Below are 22,205 nucleotides of genomic sequence, written 5' to 3' on the forward strand. Positions count from 1 at the left end.
TGCTGGATGCCAAGAATTTCCCCCCGGGGATCAATAAAGTACCTACCTACCTACCTACCTACCTACCTACCTACCTACCTACCTACCTACCTACCTACCTACCTACCTACCTACCTACCTACCTACCTACCTACCTACCTACCTACCTACCTACCTACCTACCTACCTACCTACCTACCTACCTACCTACCTACCTACCTACCTACCTACCTACCTACCTACCTACCTACCTACCTACCTACCTACCTACCTACCTACCTACCTACCTACCTACCTACCTACCTACCTACCTACCTACCTACCTACCTACCTACCTACCTACCTACCTACCTACCTACCTACCTACCTACCTACCTACCTACCTACCTACCTACCTACCTACCTACCTACCTACCTACCTACCTACCTACCTACCTACCTACCTACCTACCTACCTACCTACCTACCTACCTACCTACCTACCTACCTACCTACCTACCTACCTACCTACCTACCTACCTACCTACCTACCTACCTACCTACCTACCTACCTACCTACCTACCTACCTACCTACCTACCTACCTACCTACCTACCTACCTACCTACCTACCTACCTACCTACCTACCTACCTACCTACCTACCTACCTACCTACCTACCTACCTACCTACCTACCTACCTACCTACCTACCTACCTACCTACCTACCTACCTACCTACCTACCTACCTACCTACCTACCTACCTACCTACCTACCTACCTACCTACCTACCTACCTACCTACCTACCTACCTACCTACCTACCTACCTACCTACCTACCTACCTACCTACCTACCTACCTACCTACCTACCTACCTACCTACCTACCTACCTACCTACCTACCTACCTACCTACCTACCTACCTACCCACCCACCTACCAACCAACCAACCAACCAACCAACCAACCAACCAACCAACCAACCAACCAACCAACGAACCAACCATCCAACCAACCAACCCCCAACAATCGAGCCACCCAACTATCAAACCAACCAACCAACCCATCACTGAATCAAACAACCATCCAACCAACCAACGAACAAACCAACCATCCAACCAACCAACCAACCCCCAACAATCGAGCCACCAAACCAACCAACCACCCAACCATCAAACAAACCAACCAACCATTGAACCAACCAACCAACCAACCAACCAACCACCCAACCAACCAACCAACCAACCAACCAACCAACCAACCAACCAACCAACCAACCAACCAACCTACCTACCTACCTACCTACCTACCTACCAACCAACCAACCAACCAACCAACCAACCAACCAACCAACCATCCAACCAACCAACCAACCCCCAACAATCGAGCCACCCAACTATCAAACCAACCAACCAACCCATCACTGAATCAAACAACCATCCAACCAACCAACGAACAAACCAACCATCCAACCAACCAACCAACCCCCAACAATCGAGCCACCAAACCAACCAACCACCCAACCATCAAACAAACCAACCAACCATTGAACCAACCAACCAACCAACCAACCAACCAACCAACCAACCAACCAACCAACCAACCAACAAACAAACAAACAAACAAACAAACAAACAAACCAACAAACCAACAAACCAACCAACAAACAAACCAACAAACCAACAAACCAACAAACCAACAGACCAACAGACCAACAGACAAACAGACAAACAGACAAACAGACAAACAGACAAACAGACAAACAGACAAACAGACAAACAGACAAACCGACAAACCGACAAACCGACAAACCGACCAACAAACCAACAAACCAACAAACAAACAAACAAACAAACAAACAAACAAAACAAAGCTGACAGCTCTGTCTGGCTCGCTATTTCACGCACCCGCATTTTATTTTTTACTCAGTAACGGGGAGTTTTCCAATGTAGCAAAGTAAATTACTTTTGTTTTAAAATGTACTTATGTAAAAGTTAAACTACCTATTTTAAAAGCTACTTTAAAAATGACAAATTACTCTTAAAATCTACTCAATTACGGTGACGTGAGTAAATGTAATTTGTTACTTTCCACCTCTGATCATTACATAATTTTTAAAAAGGAAATATATATATTATAGTTATTGTAAACTGTAAGCATATATTTTATAAGTTAACTAAAATAAAAAAGCTTCAAATAATTCAAAGAATTAGTCTTTAGTATTTTTCAGTTGCTACAGGACTCTTATCTGACTGACAGCAGTTCTAACCAATCAAAACTGCTTTTTAAAAAGGGCTTCTGCCCCCTTGTGTCTGCGTGGACCGTTCTCCTGATTTTGAGAAGGGTGTAGTAATGAGACTATTAGCAAAGTCGTAGGACATTCTAACCAATCAGATTCATGATTTTCACTCCGGGGGCGGGGCCATGACTGTCTAACCCCTTCTCAGCAGTGTTGCTTAGTGTAAAACGGAGCTCATGCTGGATTAGTTTGATAGTTAACTATTAGGGGTGTGACGAGATCTCGCAAGATTAAAACGGACGATATTTCTCGTCAGGCATAAACCTGTCTCGCGGGGCAAAAAAAACAGTTAAGTGTGGACTTTTTAAGAGGGATCTGGCAACCCAGTAGTGATAGCAGCGAGTGTGATGGCTGAGCAGTGAGAGCAGCTCTCAGCAGAAGAGGAAAATTCAGGTATTTGTATAGAAGAAGCTTCTGCTACTTTTAAGTTGTATGTCTGGCTGCATTTTGGCTCCAGTGGAAACAATAAACGTTAACAGAGTGACCAACAAGACACAAACCATATATAAATACTGTAAGTAAATCCTACAAGTGACTGTTTCATAGGCAGCTGTACTAATCCCTTAACTCTGTGCTGTATTAAAAACATGTTCTGTCTCTGTTTCACTTCAAGCATAGTCTTAATATGACTGGTTATGGTTCTGCATAGTTAAATTACAAGAGATTTAGGAGAAAAAAACACAAACCATAGACTTAATATGACTGGTTGTGGTTTGCACTTATTGTTTGCACTTTATAAGACCTAGAAAAGTTTTATTTTTATTTTTTATTCTTATTTATATTTCTTATAGAATCAATGTGTTAGAGAAACCAGTCTGTTAATTATGTGTTATATGATTTTGTCAAATAAAACTCTAGTTTTCAAGGCATTTTTCATTTTTGATGTTTTCTTTTAAATTGTTTAAATTTAAAAATTTTTAAGTCTCGTCTCGTTCTCGTGAACCCAGTATTGTGTCTCGTCTCGTCTCGTGATATTATTGTCTCGTCACACCCCTATTAGCTATAGCTAACTATCATGGAATTGCGACTGTAAATAAGACAGATATTGTGTCGTATTATATTAAAAAGCCTTTATAAAGGCTGTCCTTCAATGTGAAACTAATTCACAATAAAAAGCCATCTGACTGGTGGTACAAAGGTTTTGTGTGTACTTAATGTTTTGGTTGCTCTGTTGTACTGTAGGGAATCACACAAATGAGTGATATTTGTTGAACAGCTGTATTTGTAGGGAAATTAAGCACTGATTGTTATAGCAGAATATATACCCGCTGTATTAACTGCACGCCGCTGGTTTCTGCTGTGTACCGCAGGCCTGTGACCGAGCCTCAGAGCAGCAGCCAGACTCTGCCAGCTCCTGTCGTCCTGTCTCTACCCAGCGCCGCCCCGGCACGCCCCAACCACGCCGCCAACCACCGCAAACCCGGCCCTCTACCTGCCAACCTGGACGAGATGAAGGTGTGTTCTACTGTACTGTATACTGCACTTTCATACCATCAATTACAGCCATTTAATTACTCAATAAGGGGCTCACTAGAGTGTGTAAATAAAACTGTGGATATACAGCTCTGGAAAAAGAAAAAATAAGAGAGCACCTAAAAATGAGGAGTTTCTTTAATTTGACCAAATTGAAAATCTCTGGAATATAATCAAGAGGAAGATGGATGATCACAAGCCATCAAACCACCAAACTGAACTGCTTGAATTTCTGCACCAGGAGTGTAAAGCATAATCCTGTCCAAAAGCAGTGTGTAAGACTGGTGGAGGAGAATTGCACCAAATACTGATTTCTGAACTCTTAAAACTTGCTTTTTTTGGATTATTTGAGGGCTGAAAGCTCTGCATCTCTGCATTTTTTTTGTATTATTTCAGCCATTTCTCATTTTCTGCTAATAAATGACTTAAAATATTTCTATTTGGAATTTGGGAGAAATGTTGTCTGTAGTTTATAGAATAAAACAACAATGTTAATTTTTTTACTCAAACATAAACCTATAAATAGCAAAATCAGAGAAACTGATTCAGAAACTGAAGTGTTCTCTTTAAACAGAAATAAGTGCAAAATAAACTTTAGTGAAAAGAAAAAAGTAAGGAAATGTGTGTTTGGTAGATTACTGTATTTTTTCAGACTATAAGGTGCACTTAAAATTCTTTAATTTTCTCTAAAATCACCAGAGCTTCTACTGTCTGAATTCTGCCGCTCATCCTACAAATGCATGTTCTTTACAAATGTTCTCCATTTAAAAGAGAAAATAACAGGCTTTCCAACAGTATACGATTTATTACCAATGAGCAACAAAGAAACATCAAAGAAATACCAAATCTACCAAAAACTAATTTTCGTACTTTGCTATGTGTTTTTTTATTTTTTTTTATGAAAGCAAGCATTGTTTTTACTTCTAGACAAAAAAAAAAGCAGATAATAAAGGGTTAATCCACACAACGCATTCTTCCTCTTCCACCAAAATAACTCTGGTTCTTGAACCAGTTCCGTTCAGGCTTATAGAAACCGTGGTGCTCTTCAGTGAACCAGCCCACGTTACATTATACGTCATCAGCAGAGGACGTTACACAGTGGCGGTGAACACAGTTAATCCTAATAAAAAAACTGGTATTCTTCGGTTCCTGTTGCAAACTGCAAAATGTTCCTGGTTCCAGAACCTGCTTTTGTTGGTGGAAACAGGATGAACTGGTTCAAAATTAGGTGCCGGTTCCACATCCAAAAGAACTCTGGTTTTTCAACCAGTTCCATTCAGGCTTATAAGAACTGGGGTGCTTTTTAGTGAACCAGTCCGCGTCACATCATATGCCATCAACAGAGTGAACGCAGTTCACGCTAAAGTACCTAGTATTCTTCGGTTCTCACTGCGAATGAACATTCCTGGTTCAGGAACCTACTTTTGTTGGTGAAAACGAACTGGTTCAAAATTAGTTAGCAAACTAGAATGGTGCCGGTTCCACCTTGGCGCAAAAGCGCCAGCACTTGATTATTACTTTATTCAAATGTAATAAAACAGAACTTCTTTTGATTGGCAATAAATCAACACTAAGTAAACCTCATAATTGTAACATTCTGGTTGACAACTCCTCCATTTTTCCATCCCCTCAGGTCAAGAGTCTGGGTGTCATCCTCGATAGCACCCTCTCTCTCACCTCCCATGTCAATAATATCACTCGATCAGCTTATTTCCATCTTCGAAATATTAATCGTCTCCATCCTTCTCTCACTCCTCATTTCACTGCTATCCTGGTTCATAGTCTGGTTACCTCTCGTTTAGATTATTGTAATTCTCTTCTTTTTGGTCTACCACAGAAAACCATCCATAAAATGCAACTGGTTCAAAATTCAGCCGCCCGTATCATTACACGTACCCCTTCAATCCATCATATCACACCTTCTTTACAACAGCTCCACTGGCTTCCCATTTCATATCGCATTAACTATAAAATACTCCTCCTAACCTTCAGAGCTCTCCACAGTCTTGCTCCTCCTTATCTTTCCGACCAAATTCATGTTGCTAAACCTGCCCGTAATCTCAGATCCTCTTCTTCTGTACACCTTACTGTTCCCCCTGCTTCTTTCTTAACGCTATTTTGCACTGATTTTTATTGTATATTTTTATATTTAAATTTACTGTTTTATACTGCTTATTATTGTTTATTATTTACTGTGAATTCTATATTTCTATTATTGCGTTTTTTTGTTTGTTTGTTTCGTCCTATGATAATGTGTAAGGTGACCTTAAGTGCCAAGAAAGGCGCCCTCAAATAAAATGTATTATTATTATTATTATTAAATGTGCTGCATTTTTACAGGTGGCTGAGCTGAAGATGGAGCTGAAGCTTCGTGGTCTTCCCGTCTCTGGCACCAAAACAGACCTCATAGAGAGGCTTAAACCCTACCAGGATACTTCTAATTCCATCAGCCCCCATCCACCTACTGCAACCACGGACACCATCACTCCACCAACCAATCAGCAGCTTGAGAGCATGAGCACAACTCCTCCAGTGTCTCCCGTGCGGTCTGAGGTGTCCACTGCCCCCATGGAGGAATCTGTAGCAGGAGACACCACCTCCAAAGCAGGAAGTGCACCATCTCCATCATGGCCGACGGTCGGCACGTCACCCCTGAAGACAGAGGAGATGGAGACCAAAGTGTCGGAGAAGGATCAGCGCCTCCACGAGAAGGAGCGGCAGATCGAGGAGCTGATGCGTAAGCTGGAGCAGGAGCAGCGCCTGGTGGAGGAGCTGAAGATGCAGCTGGAGGTGGAGAAGAGGAGTCAGCAGGGGGCGGCGGTGGCCGAGCAGAACGAGTCCAGCCCCCCCGCCCGGGTCAAAGTGGAGCGTGATGCCTCCCCCCAGAGCTGCAGCTCCGCCCATGGACCAGCGGTGGTGTCTCCAGCTGTGATGAAGCAGGAGGAACCTCAGGTCCGGGTGCATCCAGTTCCACTGCAGCACTTCTACCTAAACCCTACACCCACCCAGCCTCAGGCAGGACCCCATATCCTGCTACCCACCACCATCCACCTGACCAGCACGTCCCCCTCACCACAGGTAACATCGCTACAACTGTGTATACTGACGTTAATTAGAGTTTATTTAAATAATCGTCCAATAATTAGACAACCAATTAAGCAATTATGAGGCATAGTGTTACAATCCACTAATTAGCATCCAATCAAGAAACCTTGGGTTGTAGCCTTAATAAAAAGTTTAATTAAACAATCATGAGTTATAGCCTTACTTTCCACTAATTAGACGCTCAATCAGAAATCATGGGTTATAGACTTACCTTCCATTAATTAGATAACCAATCAAAAATCATGGGATATAGCATTACCTTCCACTAATTAGATGACCAATCAAAAATCATGGGTTGTAGCCTTACTTTCCACTAATTGGACGACCAATCAAATAACTTCGGTTATTAGACACCCAATCAAAAATCATGGGTTATAGCCTTACCTTCCACTAATTAAATGACCAATCAAATAACTTCGGTTATTAGACACCCAATCAAAAATCATGGGTTGTAGCCTTACTTTCCACTAATTAAATGACCAATCAAATAACTTCGGTTATTAGACACCCAATCAAAAATCATGGGTTATAGTCTTACTTTCCACTAATTAGATGACCAATCAAAAATCATGGGTTGTAGCCTTACTTTCTACTAATTGGACGACCAATCAAATAACTTCGGTTATTAGACACCCAATCAAAAATCATGGGTTGTAGTCTTACCTTCCACTTCGGCGAGCATCCATCAAGATGAGCTTCAGGCATTTTCCTTCTCCCAAAATATATTTTTAATTTTTCTTAATGAATTGATCTATTTTGTTTTGCCACTATTCACTTTGGGTTGGTTATGTTGCTATTTAAATAAAGTTGACATAATCTGAAAGGGATGTTATAAAATATTGATATATTGAAGTATCACAGTAGTAAACACAGTGGTTAATTTAGTGTTGTATTTAAGCCCCGCCCACAAGATAACAGTGTTGTACTCTGACATGAGGTCCCAGTTGCGTGCAGCATCTCAATATGAGATACGGTACCAGTCAAAAGTTTGGACACACCTGTTCTCATTAAATGTCTTTCTTTATTTATTTAGTTAATTTATTTTCTACATTGTAGATTAACATTGAAAATAAAAATTATAAAGGGATATGGAATTATGTAGTAAACAGTAAGAAAAGATCTGAACTCAAAGATGAATGTGCTGCTTTATACTTTAGAAGAATCTAAATTATAAAACAATCTTTTTTTTTTTTTTTTTTTTTTTAATTCAGCATGTTTTCCTGTATAGATTTAATATAGTCTTCAATATTAAATTTATAATGTATAAAAAAAATCATAAAAAGAAAGAAATAAACACACTGCATCATGATGTGTAATGATTGTATTGTATTGTATTGTATATGTGAGGATGGCGTGCAGAACTACACTGTGGTTTAGAACAATAGAAATATTTATTTCTGTTCAGATTAAACCAAAATGGCTTAGAACAAACAAAGCAAACAAAAAAAAGGCCCTCTAACCGCGTTTAAAGTGGGTTAGCTCTGTTTTTCTGTTCCTGATCGCACAGTTTGTTCCCTAAACCGTTTTGTTTTTCATCTTTGATTGCTGCATGACTTTTATCTCCATCCTAATCCTTCCTTTTTTCTCCACAGACGCAGCCAGTCCTCCAAACCTCAGCGTCTGACTCGGCCCAAATCAAACCCGCTCCAGTGCAGCCGCTGAAAAGCGAGAGTCCGGCCTTTCAGCAGCTCGCCAGTCAGACTCGCGCTACGCCACAGGTGAGCAGCGCTGTCAGCAGCTGAAATTACTTTTATTTTATTTTATTTATTTATTTATGTATCTGGCACGCTCATCTCTGACATTTAGTTTCCTGGAATCAGAGGAACACAAAGCCCTCATCAAATCAGCGCTCGGGTATAATTCTCTATTGTAGCTTTATTTTCCCGACCTTTTCCTCCTGCGCCGCATTTCCACCACACTTCATAAATCAGCCCGGCGTGCGCTCCCAGTCACGTGGCCACGTCCCATTTCTCAGTGGCTTGGCCCGAGCTGATCTCCTGCTGAAAGCCTGTGTTCCTCACTTATCTCCCCCACTGCCAGAGCAATGGCAGCTAGTGTCAGCCTCCGAATTCCTTTCCCAACAGCATCAGAATCACTGGAGCTGCTGGACGCGTACAGCAGGAGCACGAGCAGGTGCAGAGAGATCAGTAGATGGTAGGTAGCAGAGGTGGATGGTAATGAATTACATTTACTCAAGTTACTGTAATTGAGTAGATTTTATGAGTAATTTGTCATTTTTAAAGTGGTTTTTAAAATAGGTGATTTTACTTTTACTCAAGTACATTTTGACACAAGTAATTTACTTTGCTACATTGGAAAACTCCCCGTTACTGAGTAAAAAATAAAATGCTGGGAAAAAAAAAAAAAAAATCTGAATTAAAAAAAAAAAAAAAAACGTTTGCACATGGAATAACGAGCCAATAACGTCCTCATGCAATACAGAAATGAGGTTAGAAGTAGTTAGAGGTGTTAGGAGAGTAAGAGCTCTTTGAAGAGCTCTGTCTTCAGGAGTTTATTATTAAAGATAGCGAGAGATTCTCCTGATCTGGTAGTAGAAGGTAGTTAGTTAGAGGTGTTAGGAGAGTAAGTGCTCTTTGAAGAGCTCAGTCTTCAGGAGTTTATTAAAGATAGTGAGAGATTCTCCTGATCTGGTAGTAGAAGGTAGTTAGTTAGAGGTGTTAGGAGAGTAAGAGCTCTTTGAAGAGCTCTGTCTTCAGGAGTTTATTAAAGATAGCGAGAGATTCTCCTGATCTGGTAGTGGAAGGTAGTTTGTTCCACCATTGGGGAACTCTGTATGAGAACAGTCTAGATTGCTTTGTGTGAATGTTTGTTTGGTAAAGCGAGGAGACGTTCATTGGAGGAGCGCAGCATAGCATAGCAATGGCAAGTTAAAAAATAATAATGAATTGTAAAACTATAGAATTACAGTTTATAGTCACCTATATGACCATAACTTTTTAATAGTAAAAAAAAAAATGGATAATAGAAACCTGTAACACTTGTTTTATGGGATGGTCTGAACTAATACTGCCTGAAAGGTCCAAATTATTATGTGGAATAATAGTTCTTTAAAAACGATTTAATTTATGATTTAATTTGACTTTTTTTACATCAAATAATTAAAAGTAACTATGTAACTTTTACTCAAAGTACATTTTAAATTGAGTACTTTTTACTTTTACTCGAGTAGATTTTTAGATGGGTACTTTTACTTTTACTCGAGTAGATTTTTAGATGGGTACTTTTACTTTTACTTGAGTAGAATTTTAGCAAAGTAAAGGTACTTTTACTTAATTACAATTTTTAAGTACTTTTTCCACCTCTGGGTAGGGGTGTCACGATTTTGATATTTGATATTTGATGTCATGGTCTCGAGCCCTTTCTCCAGAGAATGTGAAAATTCTCATCTTCTTAAAGAAAAACTTGAAAATATAAAAATAACAGTTGTTTTGTCTAGCCTCAAATATGTTAATAGTTTTGGTACCTTAAGGAGCATCTTTCTCTCAGATAAAGTTAATAATATATCTTTATTAAAGAAAAAAAACTCGTCATTCTCAGGGACCGAGACTTATTTTTCATGTTTAACTGTTATAGTAGGATAGAGTTCAGTTTCTTAAGGCTCTAATTGTTCTATTATTTTGTACATGACTGTTCCTGTATATTTTATTATTTATTTTATTATGTTGCACATTGCTGTTTTAATAGTGCACACTGCTGCTACCAAAAAAAAAGACAGTAGATGGAATTACATATATATCTTAATTGAATAATTTAAATTTAACCGTTAGTCCCTAATGTGGTGTATTACAGATCACTTGTATCACTTTGCATCACTTATATCAAGCCCACATATTGAAATAAGATATTGTAAATTTGATTAATCAAACCAATGACTGACCATAGACTAATCTAAAACTGGCATAAGCCTCTCTGCTGTAAAAAAAAAAAAAAGAAAATCAAGAATCGAATCGAATCGTGACCCTAAAATCGGAAATAAAATCGAATCGAGGATCGTGACACCCCTAGTAGATGGCATATGGTGATCTCTCAGAAGGCATGTGCCTTCCACACACACACAAAACAAATATACATATATACAGATTTGGAAAAAATTAAGAGAGCACTTCCGTTTCTGAATCAGTTTCTCTGATTTTGCTATTTATAGGTTTATGTTTGAGTAAAATTAACATAAATGTTTTATTCAATAAACTACAGACATTTCTCCCAAATTCCAAATAAAAATATTGTTATTTAGAGCATTTATTTGCAGAAAATGATGAGAAATAGACCTCAAATAATGCAAAGAAAACAAGTTCATATCAATATCTGGTTTCATGCATGTTTTCCCCCACCAGTCTTACATGCTGCTTTTGGATAACTTTATGCTGCTTTACTCCTGGTGCAAAAATCTAATCTAACTGTTGTTCTCAGGTGATGCCACTGTGCAGCAGTAGCTCAGGATTCCAGCAGAGCCAACCTGTGAGTGAAGTTCCCCAGTGTTACTTCAACAGCTCCCAGGAATCCAGCTCACCCAGAGTCTCGCCCAGACACTCCGCCCTAAACAGCCTCCCCGCCAAGGTAAAACACACTTCCTGATAACACCAGCGACCGAAATCTTTGTGACAAAAATATTTTAAAAATAAAATACACATTTTTTAATCATGCATATAGTAAATCTGGGTCTGTTTTATGAAGTCTCAAAAGTTAAACCTTTTAAAATATTTCGGTAACACTTTAATTGGATGGTCCATTTGATGGCCTCATTGATGCTCAACTGACATTCAACTAACATTCAACTTAATGTCTATTAACTGCAACTTAACCCTATGTTGAATATAAATGATTCAAAATAGAGCATAACCCTACTCTTAACCCTACCATTAACCCTTAATCAACCCTAAAATCTAACCCTACACTTAACCCTAACCCTTAATCAACCATAAAATCAAACCCTACACTTAACCCTAACCCTTAATCAACCATAAAATCAAACCCTACACCTAACCCTAACCTTACCCCTTAATCAACCATAAAATCTAAACCTACACCTAACCCTAACCTTAACCCTTAATCAACCATAAAATCTAACCCTACACCTAACCCTAACCTTAACCCTTAATCAACCCTAAAATCAAACCCTACACCTAACCTTAACCCTTAATCAACCCTAAAATCAAACCCTACACTTAACCCTAACCTTAACCCTTAATCAACCCTAAAATCAAACCCTACAACTACACCTAACCCTAACCTTAACCCTTAATCAACCATACAATCAAACCCTACACCTAACCCTAACCTTACCCCTTAATCAACCATAAAATCTAACCCTACACCTAACCGTAACCTTAACCCTTAATCAACCATACAATCAAACCCTACACCTAACCCTAACCTTACCCCTTAATCAACCATAAAATCTAACCCTACACCTAACCCTAACCTTAACCCTTAATCAACCCTAAAATCAAACCCTACACCTAACCCTAACCTTAACCCTTAATCACCCCTAAAATCAAACCCTACACCTAACCCTAACCTTAACCCTTAATCACCCCTAAAATCAAACCCTACACCTAACCCTAACCTTAACCCTTAATCACCCCTAAAATCTAACCCTACACCTAACCCTAAGCTTAACCCTTAATCAACCCTAAAATCAAACCCTACACCTAACCCTAACCTTAACCCTTAATCAACCATAAAATCAAACCCTACACCTAACCCTAACCTTAACCCTTAATCACCCCTAAAATCAAACCCTACACATAACCCTAACCTTAACCCTTAATCAACCATAAAATCAAACCCTACACCTAACCCTAACCTTAACCTAAGCTTAAAATCTAACCCTAAACCCAATCCTAAAATATTAAGCGTTTGGATTAGAGTTGAATGTAGGGTTTTATTCAATAGAGAATCATTTACTTTCACCTTTTAGTTCATTTGCATTAAATAGACATGCAGTTGAATGTTAGTTGAATGTCAGTTGAGCATCATCAAATGGACCATCCAAGTAAAGTGTTACCAATATTTCTTCTAAGTGTTGAAAGTTGGTTCTGTGATGAGCTACTTTACATATTTAAAGCGCCTTTTAAATATGATTTAAAAAAGGGAAAATAAAAAAAATCATAAGGAAAATGTGTTTTGTAATCTTAGGTTAACTGTAAAAATGTATATACTGACTCTTAACATTTTTTTGGCTTTTTTCTTTTTTCTTTTTTTTAAGCTCTCCAAACATTGCGACATGGTTTCCCACTCCAAATGGAGAATGATCCAGTAAATGATTTCATTGTTACAGAATGTTTCTTTGTTTTCGAGATTTTTGCACAGTTTCTTCTCTTTTCTTCCTCTTCAGCAGCCTCCATCTCCCTGCCAGCCCACCTACATCCTCCCACCATCCACATTCTCCAACCACCACAGCCCCAAGAGTAAAGACCCGCCGCGCTACGAGGAGGCAGTGAAACAGACCAGAGCGCTCCAGGCTACAGTTCAGGTACTGAGGAGATACAGCTCCAGCTCAAAAAATCAGATTAGCATTGAAAAGTTACTTTATTTCAGTAATTCAGTTCAATATGTACATCTAATATATATTATATATTAGAGGTAATACACACAGAGTGATGTCTTACAGCAAATGAAAACCCAAAAATCAGTGTCTCAGAAAATTAGAATATTATATAAGACCAATCGGTACTTTTGGCTACAGTGTGGGCAGTGTGCCAAGTCCTGCTGGAAAATGAAATCATCTCGCATCTCCATAAAAGTTGTCAGTAGCAGAGGGAAGCTGTAAGATATGAAGTGCTGTAAGATTTTGTGGGAAAACAAAACTGCACTGACTTGATAATAAAACACAGTGGATCAACACCAGCAGATGACATGTCTCTCCAAACCATCACTGATCATCAGTAAATTTTACATTTCATTTGTAAATCAAGGGAGCAGAGTCTGGAGGAAGAGTGGAGAGACACACAGTCCAAACTGCTCGAGGTCTAGTGTGAAGTTTCCACCAATCAGTGATGGTTTCCAACTTTTATAGAGATGAGGATTTTATTTTCTAGCAGGCACACTGCCCACACTGCCAAAAGAACCAATTGGTCTTGTATAGTATTCTATTTTTCTAAGAGACTCATTTTTTGGGTTTTCATTGGCTTTAAGACATAATCATCAACAATAAAATAAATAAATGCTTAAAATAGATCACTCTCTGTGTTTAATACATCTATATAATATATGATTTTTTAACATTTTGAACTGAATTACTGAAATAAAGTAAATTTTCAATGATATTCTAATTTAACACACAGCTGATGTTCACCCTTAGACTCACTATCTGATCTCTTACGCTCTTCTCAACTCTTCTTTCTTTAAGGCTCCCACTGCAACCAGTCAGCACATGGATGACCTGTTTGATGTACTGATTGAAAGTGGAGGTGAGTATGGTTTATTATGAAATTTGACTTTTTTTGTTTTCTTTCTTTAGTTGAGTACTTCTTTCTTCTCATAATCTGGATTCGAACATTACTCAAATATTCACTATTCACTGTATACCTGTAACTCTACCTCTACACTACTTTACTTTAACTGATGCTCTAAACATGGTCTTCTTTCTAAGCAAGAGGTGCTACTTTGAAGAATGTAAAATATAAAACATATTCTGATTTGTTAAACACTTTTTTTAGTTTACCAAATAATTCCATGTGTTTTTCTTCATAGTTTGGAAGAGTTTAGACATTTTAAAATAATGATTAAACACGGAACGTAAAGCATTTAATGTCCAAATATTCGACTGGTATTGTATATAACCAAAACATACTGAAATGCTTGGAAACGCTTTGGAAAAAATTAAGTGCAATTAAAAAAAATGATCAAAATTATTTTCTTTGATTTTACCAAATTGAAACCCTCTGGAATATAATCAAGAGGAAGATGGATGATCACAAGCCATCAAACCAAACTGAACTGCTTGATTTTTTGCACCAGGAGTAAAGCAGCATAAAGTTATCCAAAAGCAGTGTGTAAGACTGGTGGAGGAGAACATGATGCCAAGATGAATGAAAAAACTGTGATTAAAAACCAACCAGGGTTATTCCACCAAATATTGATTTCTGAACTCTTAAAACTTTAAACAAGTTCATATACATAAGGTCTTAAAGCTGTGCATTTTTGTTTGTTATTTCAGCCATTTTTTCATTTTCTAAATGACTAAATGACAATATATTTATTTGGAATTTGGGAAAAATGTTGTCAGTAGTTTATAGAATAAAACAACAATGTTCATTTTACTCAAACATAAACTTATAAATAGCAAAATCAGAGAAACTCTCTTAAGTTGCTTAGAAATTTACCTTTTCTCTTATCTTCTTGTCCTATTCAGAAATCTCGCCCCTGATTCGTCAGGATCCTCTCGCCCCGGAGAAGCTCCTGCCCGTGACGGCCAGCGTCACCATGCTTCCCATCAACACTGTACTCTCCCGGCCTCCTCCGCAGGTGCAGGTAGCCCACCCACCTGAGCCCCTGCCCAGCCTGGTGGCGCTGGCTACGGACCACCAGCTGGAGGCGCTGCTGGAGGGCACCCTGTCCGGCGAGGCAGAACCTCGGACCCTCCGCCTGATGGAGGAGCTGCACAGCCAGCTGCTGGATCAGCCCCATTCCCCCATGGACACGGACGAGCTGGCCTTCTCCGACTCGCCGCCTCACTCTCTTCACCTGGACAACATGGAGTGGCTGGACCTGACCGCACCTGGACCTGCCGGCATCTCCGCCACTGCTGGAGTCTTCTCCTCAGACTTCTTAGACTCCCATGACTTACACTGGGACTGAAATGAGGCTTCTGAAGGGAAACGTTGAGAACTATTGACGTCTCAAAACTGGCTCAAAGTTTCAAAACTATCCAGGGAACATTTGTGGGTGAGAAGAACCAAAAGAAGAGAACCACTGGCTTATGGAGAACAACGCAACCGAGGAGAAGAAATGACCATTGAGGCCATTAAAGCCACCGAAGCCATTGAGGCCATTGGCCTGGGCTCCAATGGTTAAAGCACTGGGAACGTAGTCTATGGTTGCTTTTCCACTGCAGGATCAAAAGGTTCTGAGCTTCAAACATAAAACTTTAGACACAATTCGGCGCAGAGCGCTTACCAGCCTGCCTGGGCTTAGCATGGTTTTCTTAGCATAGTTTGTGAACTGTTCTTGGGGCCACAGAATACCACATTCAGTGGTATTGGCAAGCCACGCCATGCTAACACAGGTTGCCAGCATGCCAATGCCACGATAGCCTTGTTGAACAATAGCATTTTTGAACCAAAGCTTTGTTTGGGAGATAGAGCTGTTGGACGATAGAGCTGTTGGACGATAGCCTTGTTGGACGATAGCCAGGTCGCCAGTATATAATGGTGTGGAAGCGATGTTGGATGAGCCTGGTTGCCATCATGCTAACACCTTGCTAGCTTATGGACAAGACTGGTTGCCAGCATGCTAATGTTGTGTTAATGATGTTGTACAAGCCTAGTCGCTGGCATGCTAACGTTGTGGTAGAGATGTTGTATGAGCCTGGTCGCCAGCATGCTAATGCTGTGTTAGCGATGTTGTACAAGCCTAGTGGCTGGCATGCTAACTCTGTGGTAGCGATGTTGTACGAGCCTAGGCACCAACATGCTAACGCTGTGTTAGTGACTTTGGATAAGCCTTGCCACCAGCAAGCTAATGCTGTGGTAGCGATGTTGTATGAGCCTGGTCACCGGCATGCTAATGCTGTGTTAGCGATATTGTACAAGCCTGGTCGCCAACATGCTAATGCTGTGGTAGCAATGTTGTATGAACCTGGTTGCCAGCAAGCTAATGCTGTGGTAGCGATGTTGTACGAGCCTAGTCGCCAGCAAGCTAACTCTGTGGTAGCGATGTTGTCAGAGCCTGGTTGCCAGCATGCTAATGCTGCATTAGCGATGTGCGACAAGCCTGGTCGTGGTACACTAATGTTGGCCGAGGCCTGTAGCTGGCAGGCTAAGGCTGGCCAGGCTGGTAGCTGGTGTGTGCTGGTAGCTTGTTGGAACAAGACTAGACACAATAGATGTCAGCCACTGATTAGACGATATGCTTTTTCTAAACCTGATTAATTAACACCGCAAATTAACTGAAAACTGAAAAAAAATAGCCATTTAGTCCTGCAGTGGAAAAGAGGCTTACCATTGGTCTATCAGTGCAATAATAATCATGGTTCTCTGAAGGTTTCGAAGGGAACTACTCCCTTTTTTTTCAAAACAAAGAAAGAATGTGGGACGTTTTGTACTTTAATTTCCAATCTGTCTGTCAGTTTGTCTGTTTTTCACGTGGCTTTGGCAGCTTTCTTACCATGTCTGAAGAGTTTTAGACTTCTAGAATGTTTTAAAAGTACGCCTTAGCATATTTCCTTTTTTACAATATCAGACGCTCTTACAGTATATCACACTTTTTTTTTATAAGGTGGAGGACATGAGATTAGAAGTAAACGCCACAAGATTTATTGTGCCTTTGTTTTTTTAACAAACTGTGCCAAAAAAAAGAAAAACTATTGTAAAAGATTGGTGAATGGCGTAGTCGGCAGACTTTTACATTAGTATTTATACCTTAGAATCTTCTAGTCCTACATTTGGCTTCTTTATTGTGTAGATCAAACTCTTGAATGTCCTTTTAAGCGACTGGATTATCTTCCTAGCCCTAAAAGCTAATATGGCTACACAATGCTGTCTCATACAGATCTAAAGCCTATCTGGATGGGATTAGTTTAGTTTTTGTGTTTTTATTCCTGTCCAGAACGACCATGTATGTGTTTTTTTTTTTTTTTCTCAGACGTCCTCTAAGAAAATTACAGGCTAAATTATCTCCTACTGTTTTTCGCTGAACTCTTTTTCGTGGTCCTCTGGTAATTTTAGTCCTGTTCGGATCCACACCTCTGAGTTTCGTCTCCTCACGTTTAATAAAATAGCTATTTGTCCACTGCCGCGCACCGTAATTACACTTTGGGCATGCGTTTCCACGGAGATCCACGTAAAAAAAAAACAACAGCGAGTGGAAATAGAGGAGCTACTGAACAATTGATGTGATGTCATGTGACTCGAGAAAGCCTAAAAACTCACTGGTCCTCCTGTTTTTTCAATTGCAGTCTGGGTACAAGAGTTTAAACACTGAGTAGCTGGACTGTAATTGAAAAAACAGGAGGACCAGTGAGTTTTTAGGCTTTCTCGGGTCACGTGACATCGCATCAATAGTTACGGTGCGCAGCAGTGGACAAATAGCTATTTTATTAAACGCGAGGAGACGAAATTCAGAGATGTGCGTCCGGACGGGACTAAAATTACCGGAGGACCACAAAAAAAAAAAAAGAGTTCAGCGAAAAACAGTAGGAGATAATTCAGTCTGTAATTTTCTTCTCAGAGGACGTCTGAGAAAAAAAAAAAACATACATGGTCGCTCTGGATGGGATTAAAATCACAGAGGACCCTAAATAAAAGAGAAAATTGCCCCAGAGCCCCCTGAGAAACTAAACTAATCCCATATGGATAGGGCTTAATTTGTAGTAATTCAGTAGAGAGAGAGCTAGAGCAGATAGACTGGCAGAGAAAGAGAGAGAGAGAGACAGGTAAATCTGTGCCAGAGTTATCCTCGATTTGTCATGCAGTTATACAGTGTTCCTGGCAGCCGTCGAGGACGTCCTTCTGGAAGTGGGGACAGGGGACGTGTGGACAGGGGGACGGGTCACAGTGAGTTTGTTTATCAGCATGGGGCCGAAATGGCTGCCTATTAACTGTTTAGGGCACTTTTAAGTACTTCGGCCATTTTTCTCTTAGTGTCTTTGGAACGTGATTTTGAGGGCACTATATAAACTCCCATAATGTACCGTGACTTATAATAGTAAACTTCGCTGCTTACTACATGAGCTAAATATGTCCCAAAATGCATTGCGAGTCTCACTACTAATCAACAGAGACATCCGAACAAACGGAAAGGACAGTGAGCTATCAGGGTTGCCAGATTGTTACAGATTGTTTCAGATAAAATCAAGATCACTGGGTAAAAGCGGTTTTAAATCGATCAAAATGCACAGAAAACCACGCAAACAGCTGCTGTTCAGCATATCAACAGTATTACAGGGTTTTATTCCAACATGTCCTTATATAAAATACTTTAAAATACCTTAAATATCACTAATTACAAAGAAAAGCAACATTTAAATAAGTTTAAATGATTTCTGCATGTGTGTATTATATACTAGTGCATATAAAAAAAGAGAATATTATTGAAAAGTTACTTTATTTCAGTAATTCAAAATGTGAAACTCATACATTATATAGATGTATTAAACACACAGAGTGATCTATTTTAAGTGTTTTTTTTTCTTTCTTTTATTGTTGATGATTTTTTTGGCTTACAGCCAATGAAAACTCAAAAATCAGTGTCTCAGAAAATTAGAATATTATATATAAGATCAATTGGTACTTTCGGCAGTGTGCCAAGTCCTGCTGGAAAATGAAATTTTCACCAGAAGTTGACATGTCTCTCCAAACCATCACTGTTTGTGGAAACGTCACACTAGACCTCCAGAAAATTTCTGAGAGACATAATCATCAACAATAAAAGAAATAAAAGCTTAAAATAGATCACTCTGTGTGTTTAATACATCTATATAATATATGAGTTTCATATGTTGAACTGAATTACTGAAATAAAGTCACTTTTCAATGGTGTTCTAATTTTTTGAGATGCACTAATGTGTAAAAATGTGTAAAGATATGGCGACACCTAGTGGCTGTAATGAGGACTGGGAGCTGAATGTGTTAAGAGTAGAGTTATGATGCTTTAATAACGTTTATAATTCAGGATTTAGCTTTAATTTGGATTGGCTGTGATCCAGGCAGATTTGCATCAAATAAATAAGCAAATAAGCTGTCATCTAAAAGTACCATTTTATCTTAGCGGTGCCAAAAATAGCACTTTACAAATAAACTTTCAGACAATCTGGGGTGAGTTTCCCAAACAAACGAATGAAGTACATGAGAAAAGAATGATAAATTCTGTAAAGCTTTTCTGAAAAGCTTAAAAATGAATTAAATACGGTGGCGATGCTGAAATGATATACTGTGATAACTGCTTTTGAGCTATTTAGATTAAAATATGGCCCACAGCCCTTAAATTAGTCTTTATACCTTACAATCTTCTAATCTTACATTGGACTATAAAGAGTAGATCCTGTAGGTCAGTTTGTTTCCCCTTATCTCAGTACTTTTGGGAAATTCACCCCTATATATAATACTTTACCACACGTTCAGACAGAGGAATGTAATGTACTGAATACAGTGTTGTAATGAGCTTTAGAACATGTAGCTTTTTTAACTGAATGTACATCAGTGAAAAAAAATATTTTTTTTGTGGAAGATATTAATATAGGTAATATTAATTAGGCAAAAATAAATGTAGGCATCTCAGTAATTCACCTACAGGGTTAATTACAGGATCTGATTTTTCTGCAGTAATCTGATTATTGAGCGCATGCAAAGATCTTGATTGAATTAGTGGTAAAATAAAATAAAAAATACGTTTTCCTCAGTTCAGCTCCAATTTTACCAAGTTCATGTGAATATGTTGATCAAAATTACTGACAGTATCTGATTTTCTGCAGATAATACATTTTAACAAGTTTGTGCAACGGCATTGATTGGATTAGTGGCAAAATATATATATTGATGGCAATTATCAGATTTTAACAAGTGCATGTAAATGCATTGATCGGATTAATAACAGAATCAGATTTTCTGCAGATATCAAATTTTAACATGTGACTATGTTGATTGAAATTACTGACAGTATCTGGTTTTTGCATATATTAGATTTTAACAAATTCATTGATCTGATTACTGTCAGAATTTAATTCTCTGCAGATATCAGATTACTTACTGTATGTTAACATATTGATAGGATTACTGACAGAATCTGATTTTCTGCAGTTATCAGATTTTAACAAGAACATGTAAATGCACTGATCAGATTACTGACGATTAGATTTTCTGCAGGTATCAGATTATTGACTCTATGTTAACATATTAATTGGAATTACTGAGAGAATCTGATTTTCTGCAGTTATTCGATTTTAAGTACATGTAAACATGTTAATTGGATTAGAGGCAAAATAACATTTTATGCAGTTATCAGATTTTAACAAGTGCATGTGAAGGCATTGATTGGATTAGTGGCAAAATAAAATTCTCTGCAGATGTCAGATCACTGACTGTATGTTAACACATTGATTGGATTAGTGACCGAATCAGATTTTGTGCATTTAGTAAACTTTAACAAGCACGTGTAAGTGCTTTGATGGCAGAAAATCAGACTCTGTTAGTAATTTCAGAGATACGATTGAGTGCATGCAAATGCATTGATTGGATTAGTGGCAAAATCTAATTTTCTGCAGTTATCAGATTTTTTTCATGGCTTACTGACTGTTTTTTTTACGAATTTATTGGATTAATGAGTGCAGGTTGATCAGATTACTGACAAAATGATTTCTGGCAGATATCAGATTAATAACTGCGTGTTCATATGTGGATCAGATTACTGACAGAATCTGATTTTATGCAGTGATTGGATTGTTTAGATTAATATAATTCCTAATCATTTTGGAGTATTTCTATTGGTCCGTTCCTCGTGAAATTTGGACACAATTTACATTGTGCCAAAAAGTAAAAAATATAAACTGGAGATACAAGATTTTTGCATGAAAGTGATAATAAACACTATGAACAGACAGATCTAGTCCCTGTGCAGTATTGCCAGTAGAATAGGAACACTCTGAGGCAGATAAACATTACTGTAGGACATTCCTTAAAAATAACCAAATGTCTTTGAGGCTTGAGGTATATTTGAACATTCTGCAATATACTGTATTGTATTTGTTATTATATGAGTGAATATTAAACCTGCCGTGCCGTTTATTACAAATAGGATCAGATTTAAAGCTCATTGAGAACCCAGTTGACCCAGTTCTGTAGAATCTAGTACCTTTATTTTGTATTTTGACTCTGTAGACTATGAGAGCACATCTTTCTGCACAATGTAAATATTTATTCCTTTTTTACGAGAGCGCAGCACGAGGAAATGTGCAGCTGTAAATAATGAAGTTTGGAGGTTTTTTTCTTTGTACAGATCATTACTGTATATATACAGCATTTTTGTGCCATTAAAATGTTTTTTGTTCTTAAATTTTGAGAATGCTTTCATTTATACACTTTTATATATAATATATATAATATAATTTGGCACCTGCACCTGCATGACTACCAACACTAGGGGGCATCAGGATGAACACACTAAACACATGCCTCCTCCCATACATGTGAAA

The 22,205-nt window shown here is 38.5% G+C and overlaps 1 protein-coding gene across 3 annotated transcripts in view; it reads left to right on the forward strand.

The window, feature by feature from the left end:
* The window catches only part of mrtfbb (myocardin related transcription factor Bb), a 100,290-nt gene extending 78,224 nt beyond the window's left edge, over positions 1-22,066 (forward strand). For 2 of the 3 annotated variants that reach the window (XM_049475947.1, XM_049475949.1), the window contains 7 exons: positions 3,568-3,712; positions 6,071-6,808; positions 8,428-8,553; positions 11,267-11,413; positions 13,194-13,331; positions 14,208-14,268; positions 15,213-22,066. In XM_049475947.1, the coding sequence (XP_049331904.1) occupies positions 3,568-3,712; positions 6,071-6,808; positions 8,428-8,553; positions 11,267-11,413; positions 13,194-13,331; positions 14,208-14,268; positions 15,213-15,658 (1,801 nt within the window). In that variant the 3' untranslated portion in view covers positions 15,659-22,066. The remainder of the gene's footprint in view (positions 1-3,567; positions 3,713-6,070; positions 6,809-8,427; positions 8,554-11,266; positions 11,414-13,193; positions 13,332-14,207; positions 14,269-15,212) is intronic. The other variant, XM_049475948.1, reaches the window with a different exon arrangement.
* The last annotated feature ends 139 nt before the right edge of the window (positions 22,067-22,205 follow it).

The sequence above is a fragment of the Astyanax mexicanus genome, chromosome 3 (assembly GCF_023375975.1).
Source record: "Astyanax mexicanus isolate ESR-SI-001 chromosome 3, AstMex3_surface, whole genome shotgun sequence".
Taxonomy (NCBI): Eukaryota; Metazoa; Chordata; class Actinopteri; order Characiformes; family Acestrorhamphidae; genus Astyanax; species Astyanax mexicanus.